Here is a 26,538-nt window from a genome sequence, read left to right as displayed (position 1 = left end):
ACATGGCGACCATTTGTAAGTTGTCCTGAGGCCCCAAAGCAGCAGGCATTATGAGAGTGAAAGGTGGATTTTTTTTTCCCTTTGTTTCTAGGTTCAGTAAAAAAAAATCTGCTGCTGCCTGTGTAACTTACCAAATGCTAGCTAGCCCAAGTCTGCTAGTGAACACAAGTATGAGTTGGATTTTAAGAAAATTTGTTAAAATTCTCAAACTTCTTGGTAAATGCATACTTCTTAATTTCCTCAGTGACCTGTTTCAATTAGTCAAGTTTTGCTATTCTGCTTTACATTTGCATTTAAAGCACTTTAGAAGTCTGGAAGAAAGGAAAAAACAGCATAAAGAAGGCCTCTATCTGAGTGACACTTTGCCTCGAAAGAAAAGCACTCCTTCTATATCCCCACACTTCAGCAGTGCTACCATGGGGAGAAGCACCGCCCCGAAGGTAGGACATGGGGAGAACTGTGGGCTTCACATTCAGGGAGTCTTCTCGTCCTTATGTTGACAGGTGCTCCAAGGTCCTTAAAGAAAATGCTAAATAATAAATCATTAAGTTTGCTTGTCAGGCAGACATGATGACTAAATTGCATTTTCTGTCTTACTCAGAGGACATTTGGAATTGTATGCTCTGGGACCAAAGGACCTGGCCCAGGGTATTTTCTGCCACCACCACACAAGTGGTAGGTGGTATTCACGTGGCAGACTCCTGTGGCTACATCCCACATCTGGAAATTGGAAGATACGAGCTCTGGATTACAGGAATAATAGGACCAGATTTTCATTGAGTCGTTTCTGAACCTGACATTGGGCTAAGTGCCTTATGTGGATTGTCTTATTTTAAAATCCAGCAAGACTAGTCAGTAGAGATACTAATTATGATCCTCATTGAACATATGGATAAACTGAGGTATAAAGAAGCTAAGTGACTAGCCCAAGTGCCCTCAGTTGGTTAGTCATGAAGCTGGAATATGAACTCATGTGGTCAATTGCCTAAAACTCATTCATGTTCTGCTGATATGCTTGAGGGGTCATTGCAGGAAGAGGAGGAAAGGCAGGGGACAAGGAGGCTCTGAGGGGACAGGCTTTGGGGCTCTTTCTTTGACCTTAGAGTAATGTTGTTTTAAACTAGTGTCCTAATATATAAACTGGTGTTCGAAAAATATTTTTGTAAAGGATTCTGCTATTAAAGAGAGTGCTAGCATCACTGGAGGAGTTTATAGATTTCAGCCCACTAGGTGACTGGGGGAGGTGGGAATTGGCTCCCGTGTCGCAGGGTAGGTCTGCTCTGTCCTGGTGCATGCCCTGCACGTTCCTGCCCCTGCATCTGCCCTCTGCTCCTTATGCATGCAGAACTTGGAGTTGCTCTCAATGGTGGTTTTGGAGAACAAGTGTTTCCCCTGTTCTTTGGAATTGCTGCCACTGGAAGAACCGCTGTGATGGGGAGGCTTCCACGGAGCTCCTTAAGAGGGTCAGCGACTGGTCTTTATCGTTGAGCATCCACAAACGGGTTGGAAGACCTTCCTGTCCTGCCCTCTGTGCTTAGAAAGGAGCCGTGGGTCAGGGATGTGGCCGTGTCCTGAAGGGCCACTGGGCTGCAGTTTGCCTGAAGTGTTTCCTCCCGGTTCTCACAGGCTCACATGCCCCTGGGACAAAGCAACAGCTGTGGCAGCGTGCTCCCTCACTCGCTGGCAACCATGACCAAAGACTCAGAATCTCGGAGGATGCTCAGAGGTATGTCACTTTAAAAATGAAATGTGATGTCTTTTGTTAAGCATAAGAATTATTCAGAGAGAGGGAGGGAGAGCAAGGTTGAGGATCATTAAAAGGGCAGCAAGCAAAGTCCTTGATTTTACTCTTAATATGTCCCCTTTGGGGAAGGAACAGATAGATGATAGATAGATATAGATCTATAGATAGTTAGATCAATCGATCGATAGATAGATAACAAATAGATAGATGATAGATAGATAGATAGATAGATAGATAGATAGATAGATGATAGATAGATGATAGATAGATGATAGATTGTTGTTGTACTAAGGTAACTTTTTCTATATACACATATGACTGGTATGTTTCAAATTTTGCATTTCATAAATTTGTTAGTAATAGTATTCTCAAAACAGAAATGCCCCTAGAGAATCGCTAACCTTTGCATTTTATAGGTAGAAAGAAAAGAGAGATCCTAAGTGACTCACCTGGTTTGTGGCTGAGCCACTGTGTTGAAACATGTGCTAAGGATTCATTGAACTGACAGTAAATGGCGCACCAGTGGCCCAGGACAGAATTCCCCTAGGCCTTTTAATGTGGTTTGAGCCTTTCTTCTAATGTGGTTGTTAGATTTCAGGTAGACTTTGATTCTCAGGGTATTTATTTCTTTGTAAAAAATTCATTGCATTTATAACGGGGTTGTCAAATAGTCTTTGTGGGCTAGAAGAAATAACTGCAATACAGTTCCAACTATGAGAGTCTTGTTGAGATTAGATTTATTGTGTTAGCATAGTCGCTTAGATCAACAACTTATATTGGTGCTCACCTTTTTTTTAATGTTTTTGTTTCAGAGAGAGGAAGAGAAAGAGAGAGAGAGAGAAAGAGAGAGAGAGAGAGAGAGAGAGAGAGAGAGAGAGAGAGAGAGAAATCAATGATGAGAGAGAATCATTGATTGGCTGCCTCCTGTAACACCTTACTGCTCCAAAACTGAATCGTGATCTCCTGGTTCATGGGTCAACACTCAACCACTAAGCCACACAGGCCTGGCTGGCTCTTAGTTTTAAATAGGCAGGGTTGCTAGAGACCAGGAATGCAAATAAATGACATGATTCTTGTGTTGAAATGCTTATAGTCTAGTGAGGGAAAAAGACACATAACAGATAATTTCAATAAAATGTGATAAAAGTGATGGAGGTGTGAAAGGATGTAAATACGGAGGCTGATAGAGCGGTGGGCATGTGGCCCCTAACTGTATTCATGGACCAGTGGGATTGAATCTCTTCCCTCCAAGCAGGCTGGGATTCCATCCTGACTGCTCAGCCTCTCTGCCAATGGTATCAGGGGATAATCACCGGTTTTCTATCAGACAAAAAAAAAGGAAAAAAATATATACATTTTGGTATGTATATATATATGTATGTATGTATGTGTGGTGTGTATATGTATGTGTATAACTTTTGTGTATATACATATATATCACTTGAATAAGTTTTGTTTGTTTTTTTCTTTTTTCTTTCTTTTTTTGTTTTTTGGGTTTTTTTTGTTTTCTTAATCCTCATCAGAGGATACTTTTTCCATTGATTTTTAGAGAGAGTGGAAGGGAGTGAGAGAGAAGCAGCGATGTGAGAAAGACACATTGATTGGTGCCTCACACACTCACCCTGACCCAGAATAGGGGATCAAGCCTGCAACCGAGGCATGTGCCCTTGATTGGAATCGAACCTGCAACCCTTCAGTTGATTGAGCAAACGAGCTAGGGCTCGAGCAAGGTTTTTGAATCAGTATTAGAAATTAGTTAATAGTTAATAGAGTCTGTAGTAGTCAGAAGAGAGGTTTATAATGTGTGATAGGTTTATGTTACACTTAAATAAAATACACTTGATTGAACTTCTGTTTCGTTTTTTAGTTTTGTTCATTGATTTTTAGAAAGAGAAAGAGAGAGATGTTGATTTGTTATTCAACTTACTTATCTTATGTATGTCTTCATTGGTTGATTCTTATATGTGCCCTGACCAGGGTCAAACCTGCCATCTTGGCATATTGGGATGATGCTCTAACCAACTGAGCTGCCCAGCCAGGGCCTTTTAGTTTTTTAAAAATAAGTTCTGAAGCTAAAAAATAGCTCTTATGATTTATAAATAATAAACATAAAAGCACCATTTAGCTCTCATTTATTACTGTTCATTTGAGTCAGGCCTGTTTTTTATTGAAGCATTTTTCTGCAATATTTATAGATTTCTTTTTAAATGTGTTTTTTCCCAGTGGCTGAAGACATCAAAGCTTGGATTGGCCCCAATACCATACTTTACTTTAAAAACATTTTCTTTAAATAGAGAGTAAGGAAAACGAGACCTCTATACTACATGGATTTGTAAAAACAAGAGCTATTAACATTACCATGTAAGATGACCCTTGTGAGAATATGGTGAAAGGAAGGGATGTTTCATCTCCAATTTTCTAATCTCTGTTTTTCCCTCAAATAATGGGAATCCCTAAGCTACATTCATACAGGAAAATGGATCTGATTCTCTCAGGTCTCCTTAGGGAAGTGCCCTCTGGAAAGTACACTGTCTTTGATCTGTTTGCTCTGGTTCTTCGCTGGTAGGCCTTTTGTACACCCGAGAAGACTGCGCTTCAGTCTTCCTACTGCAGATGAAGTGGGGTTCCTTAAAGCGTTTCTGGGGTGCTGATGAGACTTCTTCTGAGGAAATGGAGAAGCACCGTGTGTGTTGATCCAGTGGCATGAGTTGTGTCTTGTGAGGCCAGCCTGTCTCCCGTGGCTCCCCCACCTGGAGGAGGAGGGGTCGGGGCCACAGTTCTTAGAGCTACAGCAGACCTTACATTTGGCAGGATTTTCTGTTGAGCCCATACGGGTGGCCCAGTAACCTGGAGGGTTGAGTCACCATTTCATTTAGAATTGTTTCACAAGCACTAACATACAAGTAAAATTTCACGGTTTTGAAAAAGTTTGGATCTAGCACATTTTCATCAACTCAAAATGTAATATATCTCACCATTTTTGTTGACTTGCACAGTTAACTTAAATGAACTATTTTTTTTTTTGCTGTTTGTGCATCTCGGACACATCAAGGACCATGGTGTAAGTATAAGCCATCCCGCAATCAGCATTGTTTTAACAGAACCAACAATGCGAGTCATGCAGACAAAGGTTCCTGAGGGCAGAGTTGAAAGCAGACAGCCCAGGAACTGGGCTCTTAAAGTTGTAATGGTTATTGGCTTTTGTACAACTTGTGAACTTATTGCTTTGTGAGCTTTAGAATGAATGAAATCTTTGTCCTTTTGTCTTTTGTTTAATGCAGGAAAGTCCAAGAAAGGTATGACAACCTCCTTGTGTGGTGTTTTTGTTTCCAGCTAATAGTGAAAGGTCATTGTGAAGTCATCTTTAAGAAGTGATCAGAATTAGAACTGTACAATGGCAGCTTCTTAGCCTGATGATTATTCCTTTTACACAATGGGGAAAAGTCCTTGCACCCTTGCAGGGTGCAGCTGCCATTCATTCACAGGCAGCTGCATGACCTTCTTTGTTTTGCTTTTTTTTTTTTTTTTTTTTTTTTTTTTTTTATGACAAGGACAGACCCTGCAGGAAGCATGAATGCTTGGCAAGCATTGTTTTGTAAAACTCGGGATCTAGATAAAGAAAAGAGTAGGTCTTGTGTGTATATAGGCTAAATGTAAGACATGAGATTCCTCCTTTATAAAGACCAGGTATAAATAAAGCAGGCTGCGTGGGAAGATAGAAAGATTTAAAGGGCCCCTATGTAATCATTCCATTTAAGACTATTTCATGCGAAAGATTTAGTGGAGAGTGAGGAACAGTTTAACTGGCTGGCCTGAATCAATAAGATGTAATTACTGTGGCTAGCTGATAGAGATGTAAGATATTAGAGAACTGAATTATACAATTTGATGGACACTGCTTCAAATAATTGAATGACATTTTACAAACCTTAGCCTTTAAAAACAATGTGTTACTCTCTGCATGGGGAAAAACAAACAAACAAAAAAAAAACCGAGGTATTTTATGGCTATAATCTTGTTTTTATTCTCCCTATTTTTTGGTTGACTGATGTGTGTGAAATTTTTTCTTTCCATAAGAAATCTTTTTTGACTTAAGAAATCTTTTTTTCCTTAAGAAATCTTTTTTCCTTTAAGAAATCTTTTGTGTGCATGTATTATGAGCTTATTGTGTTTTTTAGCTTCTTGAGTTCTTCTCTATAAACTCAGATTTAATCTAAAGATGTGACCATCTTGCCTCGTCACTCTGCTGTCGTCACTAACACCGACAATGACTGCATGTTGAAGTGTCGTGTATTTTTCCTGTCCTCTGGTCATCCTTTTTGATCTTGTATCTTTTTCCCTTTCTCTGTCGTTCTCTTCATTCCTGACTTGTCCTGTGCCTTCATCTTCCGGCTGTGGAATATGGTTAGGAAGAATGAATTTATCAGCAGGTGAGCAATGAAAGGCTGAATTGCCAGAAATATGGGTTGATTTTGTCCTCTTAAACCCAGGTTATAATTTTAAGTCATTTCTATATTAAGGCCTCGTCGTTTAAAGTATATACAACACATTTGGAAGATATGGGCAAGACTGTGTATCTCATAGTAGTCAGCTCACACAGGACTTCTCAGGTCCAGTTACCCAGAATTTACAAAGGCTGGCACTCAATAATAAGTGGACCTTGCACATGCAGAATATTGGCTCTTCTTGGGCAGTGAAGAGAGTTGATTTGTTTTGGGGTCCTTGTGTGTGCTATGCTTAGTGACTGACCTCAGATATCAGGTCCCTTTCAAATAGCTTTTTCTGTCCGGATAGGAAGGATTTGAAGCATCTACTAGGCCCTTTTTACTTTTTAGATGCTGTCCACTGCTGCATGTTATTCTTTTTTTTTTTTTTAATATATTTTATTGATTTTACACAGAGAGAAAGGGAGAGGGATAGAGAGTTAGAAACGTCGATGAGAGAGAAACATCGACCAGCTGCCTCTTGCACACCCCCCACTGGGGATGTGCCCGCAACCAAGGTACATGCCCTTGACCGGAATCGAACCCGGGACCTTTCAGTCCGCAGGCCGACGCTCTACCACTGAGCCAAACCGGTTTCGGCTGCATGTTATTCTTGCTGCATAACTTAAAACAAGCAGTCTCAGGGGCTGGGAAAGCTTCGTTTTTCCCAATCCACTTACTTAATTTGGAAAGTAAATGCAGTCCACTTCTTTACTTAGCCACTAATTTGGTTGCCATTTATAAATGAGAACATGAATTCGTTGAGTGATTCTTCATTTCATGACATCCATATGTTAAGTAAACGGGGAATCTGTGATGAACAGAAAGTAGGTGTGTCCTCTGTGCTACCTCACTGCACCGGCACCTCTCAGGCCTCCTTTAATAAAAGTACCTACCCCTTTGGCTGGCCAAGTCTGAGCCTGAATCCCAATACCAGCTCTTTGGAATCACCCTGGCACTGTTCCAGGGCCCAGAGGCGAGCTCCATGGCCTTATTTGTAATAGCAGGGGCAACTTGGTGTGTGTGTGTGTGGGTTTTTTTAATTGTTCAATAAAGAGGAGGCTAAGCCAGATGACAGTTGAGTTCATCGTGTCAATAAAACACTGCCCGTTGGGAGAAATGAGAAGCTTCGTAACATAGAACATTTCCATTCACAATAGGTTCGGCAGGAAGCAAAAGCCCAGTGTTGTGAAAGACATGCTCATTGGCAGCTGGCTTTTTCATTTAAGTTGCCGTGAAAATGTCAGGCTTATTTTACCACCTGAATGGTGGGAGGTTCTCTAAGACATAGAGCCAAACCTCAACAAATAGTGGGGTGATCTGGGAAATAAACATGCGCAATCCTTTCCACAGTACACTTTCTCATGCTTTCTCTCGTGACTGCATCTGAAAATTTTGAATGATTTTAGCCTCACCTAGTATGAAGATACTAAGTTCATTTGCTTATTCTGTGATACTTTTTTGGGGGGGGTGGGGGAGTAGGAATCCTGGAAGATTTGAGGAGCAGGGCGTGTGTTTTAAGAAGAAATATACTCACCTTCCTTTCTGCTTTTCTAAGGAAGTGTTACTGCGTCATAGGGACTGACCCCTTTCCTCGTTTTGAAAAACTGGAGGCAAAGGGAAAGCTGAGGCAGGGCACATGTCATTGCCAAGCAGACAACTCTTGAGTGTTTTCAATTACATGGTTGTCTTTTAGGGATTTATTTTTCATATTAAAAGAAGGAAATGTCATCCATGTAGTTGGTGTCAATGTGGACCTTTTCTTTGCCAACAAACCTTTTGAAAGCAGAGGCAAGATACATATATGAACTTTTTAAATAATTTCTAGTGAGTTTTTTGCCCTTTTCCTTTTCCTAATGAATAATTTTTAAAAAATTAAAAGGAGCAATTAGTAACTCTAAAAGTTCAAATATCAAAGATAAATATTGAGTAATAAATTGTTTGCCTTATTTTTTTTTAAAGGCACATGCTCCACTCTCATGACTGTACTGGCTTCATTTAGTGCTTTATGCATTAATCACTACAAGTAATGGTAATTTACCTAAAATCTTATGTTTGCATTTATATTTTTCATCTTAGCTTACTGATATGTAGCTTTTACGTGTGTGTGTGTGCGTGCACGTGTGTGTGTGTGTGTGTGTGTCTGTGTGTGTGTGTTGGTATTTATAATTTACTAGAGGCCTGATGCACAAAACCCATGCAGAGTAAGCTTTCCAGTGCCAGCTTCCCTCTGGCACCCGGGACCCAGGCTTCCCTCGCAGCCCCAGCTTTGTCTGGAAGGATGACCGGGAGGATGTCCAGTCTAATTACCATATTATACTTTTATATAGGACTAGAGGCCTGGTGTATGAAAATTCGTGCACTCGGGATGGGGGGACATCCCTCAGCCTGCACCCTCTCACAGTCCAGGACCCCTTGGGGTATGTCCACCTGCTGGCTTAGGCTCACTTCCCAGGGGATTGGGCCTAAGCTGACAGTCAGACATCCCTCTGGAAGCCCAGGATCCCTTGGGGGATCATCCAGCTGCAGCTTAGGCCTGCTCCCCACCTAAGCTGCGGTTGGGCATCCTTAGCACTGTCTTAGAGGCTCCCGCCACCACCACTGCACTTGCAGCTGTCAGCCCAACCTGTGAGAGCACACTGACCACCAGGGGGCAGCCCCTGCATTGAGTGTCTGTCCCCTGGTGGTCAGTGCACGTCATAGTGACTGGTCGTTTCTGGTCGTTCTGCCCTTGGGTCAATTTGCATATTACTCTTATATTATTATGCTTTTATTATATAGGATAATTATAATTTATATTACAAAAACTTTTTTTTTCTGAAGAGGCCTTATCTGAATTAACATATACCTAAAACTGTCCCAAATTTTAATGCATCAAAACTCATAGAACTAAAATCACTCTTTAGTAGCCTTTGGTGTGTGATGCTTTGCATCATGAAGATAGCTCTGGTTTTAAATAGAAATGTTCAATCAACAGTGGAGGAAGCTGTTTGAAATCACTTGCCTTCTCTCACTCTCTTGCCCACTTTTTGGACATTTCATTGCCAATTAGAAGCCTGAGTGTAAGATAAGCAGAGCACAAGGAAAGAGGCAAAATTCAAATGGGCCAATTGTAAGCTCCTAATAGGTCTACTAGTCAGTTTACTCAGAGAGAAAGAGATAGCAAACTACAGTACTGGCTAAAGCAATGAATGAATAGAAGAATTTGTTTATCAGTATGACCCCTGCTTCCTGAGTGTATGGTACATAGAGAATTGAAAGGAAAGAAAAACTCAGTTTATGCTGCTCCAAATCAGCTGCTACCGAACAAGCTGTAGCGATAACATGAAGTAAAGCCAATGACCTAATGCACAGCTAACCAGGCACCAGGGTAAGGAGAACGCCTCTTAGTAATGGTACCTTTGCTGCTACTGATGTAGCTCCTACATTGTCATGTGGTTAATATCACCAACTGATGGAAGGCTGGCGGTTCAGGTGGAAAAAGAAGACAGCTATAGCTACAGGTCCTCAAATAATGGTGTTTTGTTATAACATTGATGAGATGCCATAGAAACTTAACTCTTGTTTATATCAATTAGCCTGTGAGAAAACTGGTTTTTGTATGGTTGTTTCACCACAGTTTCAAGAATCTATCAATGATGTTAGGACTTACTGTATGTACAGTAGTGAGGCGGAGTACAACCATTGGAAGGATTGCTGTCTCTGAATATTTTAAATAAGTAATAGCAGACAAGGAAATTTTAAAAAAAATATATTTTATTGACTTTTCACAGAGAGGAAGGGAGAGGAATAGAGAGCTAGAAACATCGATGGGAGAGAAACATCGACCAGCTGCCTCCTGCACACCTCCTACTGGGCATGTGCCCGCAACCAAGGTACACGCCCTTGACCGGATCGAACCTGAGATCCTTTAATCGGCAGGCCGACGCTCTATCCACTGAGCCAAACCGTTTTGGGCACAAGGAAAATTTTTTTTTTTTTAAATGAGAAAAATGTACAGTTTGTCTCTTAACCAGATTGAAAGTATTAGTGATGATGAGTAAATAATAGGTTTCTCAAATCCTACACCTAGCTGATTCACCTGCTCTTTATGACCAGATTGGGTATCCCTTTAAATATGAATATCATTGAAGAAGTGACGGCCCTAAGACCCTGCTGTTGCCTGTCACTAGGAGTCATTTTGCCCTGATGTAAACCCAGCTATTTTGAAAGGATTCAGGGCCGTTCACTGTGTTTCTGTTTTGGTTTTCTTCTGTTTCTGTGTGTGCTGATAATATTAATCTCACTTGTGCAGAGATGTGGGAATGGCATAGGAAAGTGTCAGGTGATCCACTGACAAAAAAAAAAAAAAAGGTCACTCACAAGACCACTTCTTTGAATGTGGTGCTTGCACTGAGCATGATGCTGTTTCTTTGATCTTCTTGGCTTCAAAACAAATTAGACCGAGGGCCAAGTTTCATAGGCAGATGTTTTGGGTTGCTAGTTTGAGACTTATAAGATCTAAGACTGAAAAATGAGGCACAGTAACATATTTATGGCTCTTTCCTTAGGGTATAATCACCAACAGATGAGTGAAGGACAAAGGCAGAAATCTTCTGAGTTCTACAACCGCACAGCATCTGAATCAAATGTCTACTTGAACAGTTTCCACTACCCAGATCATGGCTACAAGGACCAGGCCTTTGATACTTTGAGCCTAGACAGCTCTGATAGCATGGAGACCAGCATCTCTGCTTGCTCACCTGACAATATCTCTAGGTAAGATTTCTTTGTAGGTAAGGTTTGTCTGGTTGGGAGAAGGATCTGGTGGTTTCACAAAGTAAAGACATCAATTTGGGGCAATGTATTTATATATACAAACCCAAATTTCTGAGACATAAAGAGTCTGTAATGCAGAAAGAGGTTGGGTGTCATGGTGGCCTTTAAAATAATTTCTTTGTATTCTGTGTGACCCAGCCAGTCAGACATCAGGTAGTCCATCTTTCTTCATTGTTTACATTTGAGTTCACATGTATACTGTGCTTCAAAACCGTTTTGCTTCTGTTGGTTGACTCTAAGCTTCATTAGGACTGCTTTTGATTAAATAAAGAAATAATCTCCAACAGCAGAGTAAGAACTTTGAAAGATTTCTTACCCTTGTGTTTCATTAAAAGGGAGGCTTTAGCTGTTCTGCATATTTAAATTTTTTGTAAGGATTTAACCATTCACATTTGTGTTTATACTTTGAGGCACACAAAAATGTTTTCATGGAATTATGGCTAAAGGCACATCTAAGACATAGATCTAGTCGTGGTACCCTTTCTCTTCAAAAGCTTTGATGATGCCCTACTACCTTTTGAATAAAGTAAGACCCCAGAACATGGCATTCTCCCATGTTCATTCTCTTCTCCTGATGCACCCCACAGAACTTTGTACTATTAATTGAAAGGGTGATGAATTCTCAGATCTCTGTGCATTTAACCATCCTGATTCTTGCCCTGGAATTGTGTAGTTTGTTCGCTCATTTATTTATAGGCTCCTTCATTCCACAAAAACACATGGATTCCTGTACAGTCAGCAGTGGGCTAGAATTGGCTCATACTGGCTGGCAAGTGCCAAATGTGCACATCTTCTCCTAACTCTGCAATCAGTGATGTCATGTTGGAAGTTTGAGATTGTCCATGGTGAGAATATATTAGGTCTAGTAATAATTAATGTCGTTTTCTAATACGTTTTTAAATCGAATTTATTTAAACAATACAACAAAATTTAATCAACAATATAGTTGCTGTTGTTTTTTACTACTTGTGCCCAATGCTCAGGAAGCATTTTAATCCCTCTGTTGTAAAATTCTTGTGATTTTGATGCAAAAAATTTGGTCAATGCATTTTTGAGGCATTCTTCAGTATTAAATTTTTTTCCAAGAAGAAAGTTTTGCAAAGAACGAAACAAATGGTAATCGGAAGGGGCAATATCAGGAGAATATGCAGGTTGAGGGAGAACTTCCCATTCCAACTGGCGCAGTTTTTCAGCAGTGATTCTTGCAGTATGCGGTCGTGCGTTATCGTGGTGAAGAATTACGCCCTTCCGATTAATCAGCGCGGGTTCTTTTTCTCTTAAAGCTTGGGCTAACCTTTCCAATTGGGCACTATACACTGCACTTGTAATGGTTTGGTTAGATGGTAAAAGTTCATAATGAAGAATTCCTTTAAAATTCCACCAAACACACAACATCACTTTTTTCCCATGCAAGTCAGGTTTTGGCGTGGGCTGCGGAGCCTCATTTTTGTCCAACCATTGAGGCCGCCTTTTCAAATTAACATACAGCACCCATTCTTCATCTCCGGTAACAATTTGCTCTAAAAACGGCAAACGGTTTTGACGAGAGAGGAGCGAACTGCAAATTGTGACTCTTTGATTACGGTTGTTGTCGGTCAACTCATGAGGAACCCATTTTCCAAACTTTTGGACTTTGCCAAGTGCACGCAATTGATTGGAAATTGTTTTTTGTGAACAATTTAAAGTTGTCGCAAGCTCTTGGTGGGTAATTTGAGGATTTTGCACCAAAAGAGCTTGAAGAGCTTCTTGATCAAAATTGGACACACGGCCTCGACCACTCTTGTCATCTAACGAAAAATTTCCCTCGCGAAATTTCTCAAACCAACGCTGGCATTTTCTGGTGCTAACTGCATCTTGACCAAGAGCACTACAGATATTTTTTGCAGCCTCACTTGCTTTTCTTCCTAATTGGAACTCGTAAAGCATGCAGTGCCGAATATGCTCTTCATCCGCCATCTTCTTAGCCCTAGTTCTGCAACAAAAACCAAACCAAACACAAACTTTTTTTAAGCAAAACTTGTTAATTGCACTTCACACGTTCTGTAGATACCACGTGTTTGAAGGTTATGTCAATACAAGTCAAAGCCAAGCAATATTTTAAACGAATGTTTAAAAACAACATTAATTATTACTAGACCCGATACATCCCACATAAAGCAACAATTGCTACACATCAGGGTTTTTGTTTTCTTTCAGAGAGCTAGAACACCAGCACACCACTGTCTGTTGTCAGTTCATGCTTTTGTTTGTTTTATTCACTCAACCTGTACCTACTGAGCATTGATCTTGTCTGGCCTTACAAACTATCTATTCCATCATCATTGTCTCACTCCCATCTGACCTGGAGAAATTCTCCTCATCCTTCAAGTTCAAACTGAAGTTGGAAACTCATATGAAAAATTTCCTTCAGGGCTTTTTCTTCTGTATTTCCAGTGCACTAGCTATTTTTCTTCTATTATATCATTGATCCCATTGCAGTGTAAATTTTTTCTTCAGTAATTAATGGGTGAAATCCTCAATGTCAAGGAAGATGTCTAATCATATTTCACTTTCCACATCCAGTAGAGATATTGATGTATAATAGGTATTCTATAAGTTTTAGCTAAATAAGTACCTCAGGATGTAATAAAATGGACATATTTTCAATTTTAACATTTTTCTGTGTTTGATCTAGTTAGTTAATAGGCTTAGAAGCATTAAGATTTAAAGCAAAAAGAAATCCAATATTCAATAAACACTAACTGAGCATTTTTGTGTCTTAAAAGAAAATGTCTAGTTGGATAGCTGCCATCAAACAAGTTTTCCTATATTGGGATGAAGGCACAGGCTAAGGACAGGAGTACTTGTTCCACTTAAAGCAGACCTCAGACTTCTCTCGGCCCTGATTTGCTAGCCTGTGAAATGGAGGGCTTCTTTCTTAAATATAGGGGAAGAACAGCTTTTTATTTTATTTTTTTAAATTATTTTTTATATATATTTTATTGATTTTTCTCAGAGAGGAAGAGAAAGGGATAGAGAGTTAGAAACGTCGATGAGAGAGAAACATCGACCAGCTGCCTCCTGCACACCCCCTACCGGGAATGTGCCTGCAACCAATGTATATGCCCTTGACTGGAATCGAACCCGGGACCTTTCAGTCCCCAAGCCGACGCTCTATTCATTGAGCCAAACCGATCTCGGCAGGAAGAACAGCTTTTTAAATATTTTGATGGAAAATTCCCATCATCAACATAATTTAATTCTTTAAAATGGTTTCAATAACTTATCTCCCCCACCCCCTCGCAAAAAAAAAAAAGGTATAAAAATAAAAAAGAGTGACAAAGGCAGAAGGAAAGACTATTAGCAAGTTATACTTAGCATTTGGTTAGTATTTCATAAATGAAAAGAATATGAGAGAGCCAATTGTAACCAGCCATTGTAGCCAGGAAATTTGGGGGGAGAAGGAGAAGAAGGGAAGGACAAATACTATAGTCTATAATAAATAGGGTATGGTGTATTTTAATTCTGACATTAGTGGGCAAAATATTAATATTACTGGATATATGCTATCAGGAGGGGGGGAAAAGGCATTCCTGGGAAAAACATAAAAGCAACCATAATTGTAATTAACGCTTATCACATGGAAATGACCCAAATTTAAGGAAGGAATTATATAATAATATTGAATAAAGATGTTATTTTTGCTGCCATTATTATTTAATGTTAGAAGGTTTAGTATTTCATTTTATTCAATATTAGAGGCCTGGTGCACAGATTCATGCAATGGTGGGGTCCCTCGGTCTGGCCTGCAGGGATTGGGCTGAAACCGGCTCTCAGACCTCCCCTGAGAGGTCCCAGATAGTGAGAGGGCACAGGCCGGGTTGAGGGAACACACCGGTGCACAAATCTGTGTACCGGGCTGGTTTCAACCTGATCCCCACTGGCCAGGTCCAGGGACCCCACCGGTGTACGAATCCATGCTCCAGACCTCTAGTATTCATATAAGATCTTTATTTAATCTCTTCCCACCCTCCCCCCTACCCTTTCCTTCTGAAATTTATCACTCTGTTCCATGTTTCCATGCCTGTGGTGTCCGCTCCTGCATTGAGTGGTAGTGTGCATCATAGCTTCCGGAAGGCCAGTCACTTAGGCATATATATTAGAAGATGCATTATTTCCCTTTAAAATATATATATATATAACATGACTATTTTCAGGAAGACTCATGAGTGTGGAACGATGGGCATCAAACCATCTCTCGCCTGAAGGTGCTGAGGTAGTCCCTGTGGTCCTGGTGAGGGTGTTGGAGCCGAGCCAGCGGGAGCTGACATTCTCAGGACAGAAATCCTAGAGCTTTGAGTAGTTATTCATAAATGACTGTTGTCCTATGTAAACTGACCAGACCAATTCGATGTGGTATTTTTGAATAACCGGATCCAAACAGAAATCAGTAACTCAGCAACTATTATATAATGATGATGGGGAATAAAAGTTGGACGTTAAAACAGAGAATACAAAATGCAGCAGTTTAGTTTCCCAATGTAATAATCATAGAGGGACTGCCCACGTTTCTTTGGCACTTTGTACTTAGTTGTTATTTGGAAAACATCAGACTACTCTCCCCTCTTCCCTAATAATTGTGAACATGTTATAACAATATTCCTATGATGAATTCTTGAAAGCTTGACCTTTTTTTTTTTTCTTTTTGAGGCATCCTTTTTATTGATTTCAGAGAGGAAGGGAGAGGGAGAGAGAGAAATAGAAACATCAATTATGAGAATCATTGATCGGCTGCCTCCTGCATGCCCTACTGGGAAATGAACCCACAACCCAGGCATGTGCCCTTGACCTTAATTGAACCTGGGATCCTTCCGTCTGCAGGCCAACACTATCACTGAGCCAAGCCAGCTGGAGTTGAGCCATCTTTAATAAATACATACACTCTAAGGGTTTTCCTATCTCGATATTTTATTCTTCTTCTGTTTTCTCTTCCCCTCTTCTTTCCCTTCAAAATTAGAAGTAAATATGCATCTTTCCAAATAATCACTCCCCTCCCCATCTCTCCTACTTAACGGAGGTCAACACTGCAGCACAGCAGTGAGTACAGGAAATTACCTAAAAAGGAACCACTTCAATTATATTTACCAACCATTACAAATTCAGACTGACGAACACTTAAGTATGGTGACCAGCAAAACCTTAATTTATTTTTGTTTGCTCATTTGGTTGCTTTTTCTTAGAACGGTTTCCAAGGGTTGAAAACAAGAATGTTCCCACTGAACATGCCACATTACGAAAACAGCATCATTGCAGAGTGACCGTTCCTGGCAGGTAGTTAGGTGTGGCCATCGTCGTTTTCCATAGTTCCTGTGCACGGAACTGACCTGGCAGTGCCAGCAGTTGTGGGTAACCAGTCACTACAGTCAGCAATTACTCACAGCTTTTATTTAATTTTTCAGTCAGATCCTCTGAAGATCCAAAAATGGCAGAGTAGAAGATGCCTAGAAAAGGTCTAGCAGACAAGGGAGAGAAAAACAAGTATGTCTCCTCTGTGCCACCATGTACCTTTAAAAAACCCATACTACCCTAGGATAAGCCCACACCCATTGTTATGGTGGAAAATCAAGGATAAACATCAGGGAAGTGGGTAATAGGAACTAATGTTTGGAATGTGTATTACAACAACTTCCTTAATGGGAACTCTGTGAAGATAGTAGAAAGAATAAAGGACTAAAAATTTTCTCATTTAAAAAAAAATTTTTTTAATTATGTATTAAAATACTCTGAAATAATACATATTTCAAAAAGGTAATTGCATGCTGAAATTCTAGTGACATAAACATAGTCTTGTGGTTTATTATGTCACAAAAAGCCATTTGTAGAATTATAGAATTCCTCAGACTTGTGGGTACATTTGCCCTTCAGTTTTTGTTGAGACATCATTTCTGCATCTACCAAAGTTACTTGAGTCAGACAATGTTTTTGCTTTTTCAGCATTCTTACTACACTGTAAACAAACATGGAGCTAAGAAAGCAGGTCTTGGTTTTAGAAAACAGTAACTGAGAATTGATTCTGCATAAAATCTATTCTGCTAGAATTACTGATTATCTTATAGAATGTAGTGTTTGTAAATACCTCCTATAGTAATACAAAATTATTACTATTGCCATTATTAACTTACTAAGTTCTGACCCTGTGCTCATATTTTTTTAGAAAATGTTGAGGAGGCTGATTGCTCATGATAGCTTAAAAACCAACAATGTATGTGAGAGAAAGAAATAAGTGTGGGAACCGGATTGAGAACAATTGATGGCTGAACTTGGTTTTAAAAAATGCTTTAACTAGAATTTGAGGTGCTTCTTATCCCTTCATTTTAGGCTAAGGTTTATATTCTGCTTTCTACCCTGGATAGTGTTAACCAAAGAAGAGGTTTAGGCTCCAATAAAAAACAAAAAGTATTTATTTGATCAAAAAGGTTCACAACCCAGGAGGCCCAGGTTCAGGCAGCAACCTCAATTGTGCTCAGAAGAGAAAAGAGAAAGGCAGGATTTTATATAGGTGAAACTTACAAGTCCGGTTTCCATTCTGGTCCTCCACGAAAATGAAGGAATCTGGCTAACTTACCAGGTATTGGGCAGTTCCAATATGCAAATGAGGGAGTCAGAACATGTACATACAGCAGTTGTCCCAGATGCTTAAGGCTCAGAGTTGAGCGGAGTGTAGCAACCGGTTAGCCACCTCAGAGCAGCTCTGAGAACTGAGGCAGGAGATGAGCACAGGCCTCACATCCTCAGTGGCCTCCTGACTCTTTTTAAAGTGAATCTCATCAAAGGGTGGCAGCATGATATCATAGAGCAGCAGAAGTTTTCCTGAATAAAAGTAGCTTAATGCCAAGGAAATATTCAAGCAAACAGTAACAAAAATGTGCCTGTGGAGAACAATTAAGTGTCTATGGATAAAAATTTATATTTTTAATAAAATACTTGTGTCTTTTTAAAATGTTTCCAGCATAGTTTAAAAAAAATTTTTTGACTTTAAGTGCCTAAAATAATGAAGACATGGTCAGTGTTAACATGTACTTTCTTCTATCAAGTGTATTCAGAAAACTCAGTTCATTTGGTGCAAAAATTAAGACATTTATGAAACATTGCCAAATAAAATTGGATATAATTGGCATAAAATTAATTAGAACTATCCTATATAATGAAAAGGTAACATGCAAATTAATCCTCACACCCTCACAAGATGGCTGCCTATGACCAGGCCGGCAGGGTGTTAGTGAGGGATGACCAAACAACTGAACAGCAGGCAGTGTGGGGCGACCAGGCAGGTGGAGGGGTCTGTGAGGGGTGACCAGGCCGGCAGGGGGGCAGTTGGGGGCGACCAGGCCAGCAGCAGTGGCAGTTAGGGGTGACCAGGCTGGCAGAGGGGGGCAATTAGGGGTGACCAGACCAGTAGGGAGGGCATGAGGGGGCAGTGAGGAGTGACTAAGTTGGAGGTGACCATGCTGGGGGGGGGGGGAGAGAAGGAAGTTAGGGGCAACCAGGCAGGCAGGTAGGTGAGCAATTAGGAGCCAGTGCTTCAGGATTGTGAGAGGGATGTTTGCCGATTTAGGCCTGATCTCCCAAGGGGTCCTGGATTGAAAAGGGTACCCCCATGCATGTATTTTATGCCCCAGGCCTCTAGTTATCAAATAAATAGAAAACTCTATGAAAATTTCTTTTAAAAAATGAACAGAGATATTGAAAGTTGGATAAATGTTTGAAAACTTACCCTCAAGATGAACCCAAATTGCAAATATATGAAAAACCATGGACTGAAAATATTTGTATTGAACCAAGTTACTTGCAACCAGTTCATCTGGGTTGGTTACAGTGGCTTCAGGGTCATGCTGAGGCCAGTGAATGGAAGCTATAGGAATATGCAACATGAGAATCATCATTCTAACAGTGCTGTCCAAACAGTGAAGGATTGGATACACTGACTTTTCTGTAACAATGTTCAGGGCACAAGCTAGATAATAAATAGGAATGTTGGATAAACCACAGTTTATTCATTTACCTACTGAAGGACGTCTTGGTTGCTTCCGAATTTTGGCAAATACCAGTTTGAAAAAAACTGCTAAAAACATCTGTGTTCATAGTACTGTTTTTAAGATAAACCACATGTCCAGTGTTACTGTGGTCATTTATCTCTTCAAAACAACTGCCAAAACCGGTTTAGCTCAGTGGATAGAGCGTCGGCCTGCGGACTGAAGGGTCCAGGGTTTGATTCCGGTCAAGGGCATGTACCTTGGCTGCAGGCACATCCCCGGTAGGGGGTGTGCAAGAGGCAGCTGGTCGATGTTTCTCTCTCATCGACATTTCTATCTCTCTATCACTCTTCCTTCCTCTCTGTAAAAAATCAATAAAATATATTTAAGAAAAACAAAAAACAAAAAAAACAAAAAAAACAACCTACATTTGAGATGATCCAAAGCCTGATTTTGAAAGACCACAGTAATAATTATCTTACCGTATTTTCCGGTGTATAAGACGACCCCCTTATTTTACAGTTAAAACATAGGTTTAGGCCTATATTCGCTGTATAAGACTACCCCCCACTTCAGAGGCAACCCCAGTTCTTTTTTTAATAGACCGCCTCTCTAACTCAACCAATCCAAGCAGGCTTTTTATGCATGCAAATTATACATGTTCTGTACCCGAAGCTACACTGTGTTCTAGTAAAAAGCCTGCTCAGATTGGCCAGAGTAGGAGAGGCAGTCTATTAAAAAAAGAACTGGTGTTGCCTCGGAAGTGGGGGGTAGTCTTATACAGCGAATATAGGCCTAAACCTATGTTTTAACGGTAAAATTAAGGGGTCATCTTATACACCGGAAAATACGGTGTGTGTAAATATATTATATGAACTCACTTTTATATGTCTTACAAACATAAATTCCTAATATGTGCTGGATGCTATGCTATGAGGGATAGAGGCAGAAAGAGAGTCTGGGAAAGAAGACAGAAGTAAGTGATTGTACATGTGCACATGCATAAGAAACAACTTCGGTTCTCCCGCGGCTGCACACATCAGAGTAAATACATTTTGACCTCGGCTACCATCTCTCTTTTCCAAACTAGTGAAATAAAATGTAAGCAAGTGAAAAATAGAAATTTTTGTTTATCTTGTCCTCTGTTGTTGTTTTTTCCCTCTACGTGTGTGTGATGTCTTTCCCAGGTTGCATTTCTTATGAAGCTCTTGGATCCCTTTATTCAGTTAGTTCACTTCCAAGTTCTTCTCTTTTTCATTTGGTTACCCCTAGCTCTTCTTTCAGTGTTCATTTCCTCTGGTTTTTGTTTTTTTCCATTTAGTTGTTTGTGTGATGTCTGTCCCAAGATTCATTTCTTTCAAAATTCTTGGATCCCTTTATGCAGTTTGTTCACTGGTATGGTGGGTGGGTATTGTTGATAAAACTGGCCACCACCCTCCCACTGCACCTATAAGTAGTCATTTTTTTAATTGGCATTATCATTTAGGAAATAAAATGCCCACAGATGTGAAGGCACAACAAAAAAGAAGCTAATGACACATATTCCCACACCAAATAAAGGTACTTGAAACCATACATGTCATTTACTTAGAACTTTAGTGACAGTCCTGTTGGTCTGTCCACTCTGAATAATTCAGCTAATCGAAAGTCCTCCCTCAGGCCAAAATTTTTAGGTTTTGCAAGAAGCATTTTGAAAACATTCTTCATAAAATTGTTTTCTGTTTGTTTATGGATAAAGCACTTGAATGTTATGTTGCTTGCCTGTATTTTGTCTCCTACAGTGAGGTAAGTCAGTATCACCTACAATTTTCAGAGTTGAATTGACTTGCCCCTTCAGACCTTTTAAATAGCATTGGATTTTTTTCCTACACCTTGTGTGTGTGTGTGTGTGTGTGCGCGTGTGTGTGTTTGAAGAGATCTCGTTCCAAAACAATATTCTTGAAAGGCTTTTGTGTTTTATTTAGTGCCAGCACTTCAAATATTGCCAGAATAGAAGAGATGGAGAGACTTTTGAAGCAGGCCCATGCGGAGAAGACACGGCTGCTGGAATCCAGGGTAGGTCTCTTAGATCGTGATGCTGGAAGGCAGAGAAGTGAGGTGCAAGGTGCTCTGTGCTTGAACCGGGAAGCTATTCTAGGGCCTCACTCAGTGATGTGATCGTGGAGTAGTCACTCAACCTTTTTGGTCTTCGTTTTCTTATCTGACAACTAAGGGTGTTAGATGATTTCTAAGGCTCTTTACTCCACTACAATCTTCCATAATTGAAAATAGACATAGTGCTGATGGAAACCGAAATGAAGGCTTTGTATTATGTTTTCCTTTTGACGAGCACTTTGTTTGCCTGCCAAAGAATGTCTTTATGTAGTCTTTCTTTCCTTGTCAGCTTGCATTAACTACACTATTGTCACATTAAAAATCCCTCGTTATTGTGACTGTGTTTTAAGCAGAATCTGAACTTCCTTAGGAATCCCCCAGAATGCCTTTGCTTCCTGTCTTGGGGCACCTCCTTTCCTCTTCCAACTCCCCCACATGCTTCCTCTGCGACCTTTGGCCAGGAAGCTGCAGAGCAACAACAGGAATTGGAAGGACCCGTGCATGACCTTCAGTTAGAAGAGGGCAACTGAAAGAAAAGCTAACTCTCATGACCAGTGTTGTTTGACAATTTGAGAGGCTTTTTACTACAAATGGGAGAATCGTGGTCATCAGTATGAAAAGACGGAATGTACTGTAATCACTGGCTGGATTTTCACTTAAATTTCACTTTTTAAGTTCAAGTTACTGGTTGTCTTTTTTCATAGGATGATTTTGCAAGCTATGTGAGAGATGATTACAAGTGTTTTAGTCGAGGTTACATATTATAAGGGACCAAGTTATAAGCCAAAATTTCTAGTAAGAATTTCCTTTCTGATATTAATTGGACTCATTCAAATATAATCAGGATGTCTCTTAAAATGTACTCTGCCTGATGATATTTAGGAACGGGAAATGGAAGCCAAAAAACGAGCTCTGGAAGAAGAGAAACGACGCCGAGAACTCCTGGAAAAACGATTGCAGGAAGAAACTAGCCAGAGGCAGAAGCTGATTGAAAAGGAAGTGAAAATAAGGGAGAAACAAAGGGCACAGGTTGGTGGTGGGTCAATCTGGATTCATGAGAGTATGTTGCCCCCTAGTGGCTGTCTTGCAGAGGAAGGTAATGCTGTGTCAGGATGTCTTCCAGGAATTAGCTCTTGACATGTAGTGGCTAAGGGGAAAATGCATTTAGAGGGCAAAAAATACCAAACATGTTGATTTTGAAACTTATCAGGGCCTATCAATAAAATGACACTTTTCTCTGCTCGTGCATGAGACATTTGATGGAAAAACACTTTTTCTTCTACCCATTTTGGGGGCTATATTTTAAAAGGAGAATTTTTTTGAGGAGCTTTGAAAAATGTAGCTGGATTTACTCCTGAAAGCAAATATTGTACAACACCCAAACAAAAAGCTTTGGCTGAGGAAGAGAAGAGAGCCTATTAAGGCATATTTTGGGAGCAAACACTCCAAAACAGGGTAATTTTATCAGACCTGTTTCTTGGTGGTGGAGTTAGTGTTCTGGATTGTTGTTGTTTCCTGACCACTGTATTATCTATCACATGTGTCCCCGTTACTACACTAGTCCACACACATGCATGAAATTACTGAACTCAAGCAAGACTTGGGGAACCAGATGACACCGGTTTTGCTCAGTGGATAGAGCATTGGTCTGCGGACTGAAGGGTCCCAGGTTCGATTCCAGTCAAGGGCATGTACCTTGGTTGCAGGCACATCCCCAGTAGGAGGTGTGCAGGAGGCAGCTAATGGATGATTCTCATTGATGCTTCTAACTCTCTGTCCCTCTCTCTTCCTCTCTGTAAAAAATCAATAGAATATATTTTTTTTAAAAAAAGACTTGGGGAACCACCCATTCTGTTTAACTTCCTATCTTGGTCATCATAGAGTTTGAATTTAAGTCCATGTAATTTGAAGTTCAAATCAGTTTTACCAACATTTACTAGACTTAAAGGTAAAAGGCACCATTTCCCTTGTTCTATGTGGTTGCTGGCAGTTGCTAGTACAGCAGTGAGAGGCTTTCTTTAAGGCTGCGATGCACCATAGGCCTGCGACATCTGTTTACAAAGTGCCTCAGGATCAAAGGCAAAGTATCGAAGGAGAGCTACAAAGGGAAACATGCTCATTTTATTTTATTAAGCCAAACCTCTGCCAAATTTTGATTCACTGTTTAGGATTCTGAAAGCCAAACCAAAAAAGCACAATTCCATTTTAATCCTAATTATAAGGTTTAACCAAGTCTATGATGAGATCATTTTCCCCAGGGTAAAAGGAGCGGGTTAATGTGACAGGGTCAAATAAAGCATTATTTTAGAAGCCTTGCCCATGGTGATCTGTGCTTCCTGGATCAGACGCACCTCTCCTCCAGCCGCAGTAAAATAAAAGTCATCTCTGTCTATCTCTTCACTGTCCGGTCCTGGACGGAATTTTGACTCCACTTCTTACCTTAGTTTAGCTTCGCTTTGCAAAACATACATCTCTGCCTTAGATTTCTATTAGAGAGTGTATGTATGGAAGCCGATGTGTACAGCTGGGGGAGGGGGGTGGGATCTTGTGGGGTTTGTACTTACTAAAGAATGTTCCATCAGTCATGTCTGAAATTATTTAAGAACTATTGTGAGGTGGGGTGCAGGGGGTGGAGAATTAACTGGAAACTTGACAGTGGAGGAGTCCTCATTGTAGGAAGCCACCCAGGTAACTTCATGCTTCACCCCCCTGTGTTTTTAAGTGCCAAGTACTGTTTTGAAAGCTAAGATAAATGACATTTTTCCATTTTCTCATCTGTCCATTTTTAGGCATAGAATCTATTGGCCTGGGTTTACTAGACTAAAGTGACCAGACGTCCCGCTTTTGACGGGACAGTCCCGATTTTTAACAATTTGTCCCGAGTCCTGTGGCGACTCGGGACAAATTGTTAAAAATTGAGATGTCTGGTCACCTTACCTAGCCCTCCCAACCCCTGCAATATTGTAGCATCCTTCTTAAAATACTACCCACTTTTTAGACCCCATGTGCTCAAAATCACATGGGCATTTTTTTTAATGCTTAGGCTTTTCAGTTGTTTTCTGCTTCCACCCCTCTGATCTACACGAAGCAAATAAGTAGTTTCGGGTGCAATGGGTTTGCCCTTTTCCAGGCTCGGCCTCTGACACGCTACCTGCCCGTCCGGAAGGAGGACTTTGACCTGCGGAGCCACGTGGAGACCGCGGGCCACAACATCGACACCTGTTACCACGTCTCCATCACCGAGAAGACCTGCCGCGGATTCCTCATCAAGATGGGCGGGAAAATTAAGACGTGGAAAAAACGTTGGTTTGTTTTTGATCGGAACAAGCGCACCTTCTCTTATTATGCAGGTGGGTGATGGGGAAAACCTAAACAGTGTATTCAAATGAGGAGCCCTCTGTTAAAGAGGAAAGGCAATAAAATGCAGTGCAAATAGTGAATTGGTAAATAATAGAAATAAGGACAATATTAACTTTGTAAATGTGTAATTATTTTATGTTCAGATTATATTATCCACGTGATATGAATTTCCTCTTAGAAAAAAAAATAAAAAATCATGCTTTCTAAAAGTGTGAATTAGCTGAAACCGGTTTGGCTCAGTGAATAGAGCGTCGGACTACGGACCGAAAGGTCCCGGGTTCGATTCCGGTCATCAAGGGCACGTACCTTGGTTGTGAGCACATCCCCGGTGGGGGGTGTGCAAGAGGCAGCTGGTCGATGTTTCTCTCTCATCGACGTTTCTAACTCTCTATCCCTCTCAATTCCTCTCCGTGTAAAATCAATAAAAATATATTTAAAAAATAAAAATAAATAAATAAAAGTGCGAATTAATCTATCCTAGTTCTTAAATAAACTCAAGTCCAAATACATATTAAATGGAATATATTTTTGGGATCAAATTTTCTCTTTTTAAACCATGAAGCCAGAAAAAAAAAAAAAAGGTTTTTATTTATTTATTTATTTATTTATTTATTTATTTATTTATGTATTTATTTATTGTCATATGCCCTATGTAAGTCACACACAATTAGGCAACCGTAGCTGACAGTCATACAGCTATAGTTTATAAACTGGAATGGTCTTTTAATCACAGGGAGTAAAGCTTATCAGTGAACTAGTGAATAAGTAAGTATTTATTAAGTGACTGAAATATTTTGGATGCTAAAATAGAGTCTAAATGATGGATCATAATGTAATCTTCCATAAATACAGGAATATTAGTGTGACTGGCATACTTACTCACAAGCCTCTTATTTACCCTGGATTCATAAGAAACATGTCCATTTCCACCACAGTGAGGCTCTGGCCACCTTTCAGCTCTGAAGAAGGGTGATTATCCCAAAGGTTACGAAGAGACTCTTTCTGTGACGACTGTATCAGCATTTATAAGCTTTGTCAGGAATTGTTCTTAAAAAGGATGTATGTGATAAGTAAAAAATAACAGTTCAGCCATTTGATCTATAGTGCGAGGTCAGGATATGTTTATGACAAGAGTGTCAAAACCAAGAAGCATGTGAAAGAAATGAAATACTGGCTGTGGAGCACCAGATTGGGGTGAGGAGAGGGTGGGGGTATGTGCTTTTTATAGGAGCTCTTTGAGTGGGGTTCCAGTTACTACAGTGGCTACTGGCCTGACACGAATGGCCGAACCTTACAGGTCTCCTGCTTGCCTCTCTCGGGCTTTATGACCTTGAATTCTATAGGAATCCAGAGACATTCTCTCCAGTTAGTATGATAGAGAAGATGCCTATTTAATAACAAATGCTAATTTAGCGTCTGCAAAGTGCATTAAAAAACAAACTTTGCTGTGTGCTAGTCTTCACAGGCAACCTCACCCAGAGTTTTCCAAAAGTAAAATTTTGAAATAATTTCAGACAAAGTTTCATTCTTCTTTTCCCTGGGATCCTTCCTTCATTTTATCTGTCAGCTGGGTGGTTCTGTGTCCCTTCCTTCTGACCCATGGAAGTGCGTTTTTCCAAACTTAAACTTCTTAGTGACTGGTGTTCAATTTTTTACAAACCTCCTTGGTATATGGAAAATTACTCAGAATCCTAGTGCATAAAACAGACATAATATTTAATTCATTTTTTAAAATATATTTATATGCCCTATAACTGACTGGTGGGACCTCATTTGGCAAATGCTGCCCAGTTGGCTCTGTTTGAAACCATCACCAGCTTTGCCTGCTGCTGCCACCTCCACCCACACTTGTTCCCAAAACAGCACCGCATCCAGGAACAGATCAGTCCACGGGAAGTTGTACAGATTGCAGTTCAGGCTGGACTTGATCCCACTTTAGCCATGCCCCTTTAGCTTATCAGTGAGATAGATGACCATGGTATGCATGAAGGAGCTGTAGAGGTGAGTGCTGAAAGCTGGAGTCTTT

General features: G+C 40.3%; 2 protein-coding genes across 24 annotated transcripts in view; one reads left to right on the top strand and one right to left on the bottom strand.

The window, feature by feature from the left end:
- Positions 1–26,538, top strand: part of PHLDB2 (pleckstrin homology like domain family B member 2) — a 218,295-nt gene that overhangs the window by 187,937 nt on the left and 3,820 nt on the right. For 14 of the 23 annotated variants that reach the window (XM_084873986.1, XM_084873995.1, XM_084873988.1 and 11 more), the window contains 8 exons: positions 300–440; positions 1,627–1,726; positions 3,000–3,104; positions 6,154–6,174; positions 10,779–10,986; positions 21,023–21,113; positions 22,035–22,181; positions 24,283–24,502. In XM_084873986.1, coding sequence (XP_084730112.1) covers positions 300–440; positions 1,627–1,726; positions 3,000–3,104; positions 6,154–6,174; positions 10,779–10,986; positions 21,023–21,113; positions 22,035–22,181; positions 24,283–24,502 — 1,033 coding nt within the window. Of the gene's footprint in view, positions 1–299; positions 441–1,626; positions 1,727–2,999; positions 3,105–4,796; positions 5,205–6,153; positions 6,175–10,778; positions 10,987–21,022; positions 21,114–22,034; positions 22,182–24,282; positions 24,503–26,538 lie in introns of those variants that run through there. The other 9 variants (XM_084873998.1, XM_084873993.1, XM_084873994.1 and 6 more) reach the window with 4 other exon arrangements.
- Positions 11,901–26,538, bottom strand: part of LOC311617582 (histone-lysine N-methyltransferase SETMAR-like) — a 485,271-nt gene continuing 470,633 nt past the window's right edge. Inside the window, exon 2 of the mRNA XM_084874050.1 lies at positions 11,901–13,018. Coding sequence (XP_084730176.1) covers positions 11,977–13,002 — 1,026 coding nt within the window. The 5' untranslated portion in view covers positions 13,003–13,018 and the 3' untranslated portion in view covers positions 11,901–11,976. The remainder of the gene's footprint in view (positions 13,019–26,538) is intronic.

This window comes from Pipistrellus hanaki (assembly GCF_964339955.1).
Source record: "Pipistrellus hanaki genome assembly, chromosome: 2".
Classification (NCBI taxonomy): Eukaryota; Metazoa; Chordata; class Mammalia; order Chiroptera; family Vespertilionidae; genus Pipistrellus; species Pipistrellus hanaki.
The sequence above is the reverse complement of the archived record's forward strand: the minus strand, read 5'-3'. Positions and strand labels throughout refer to the sequence as shown.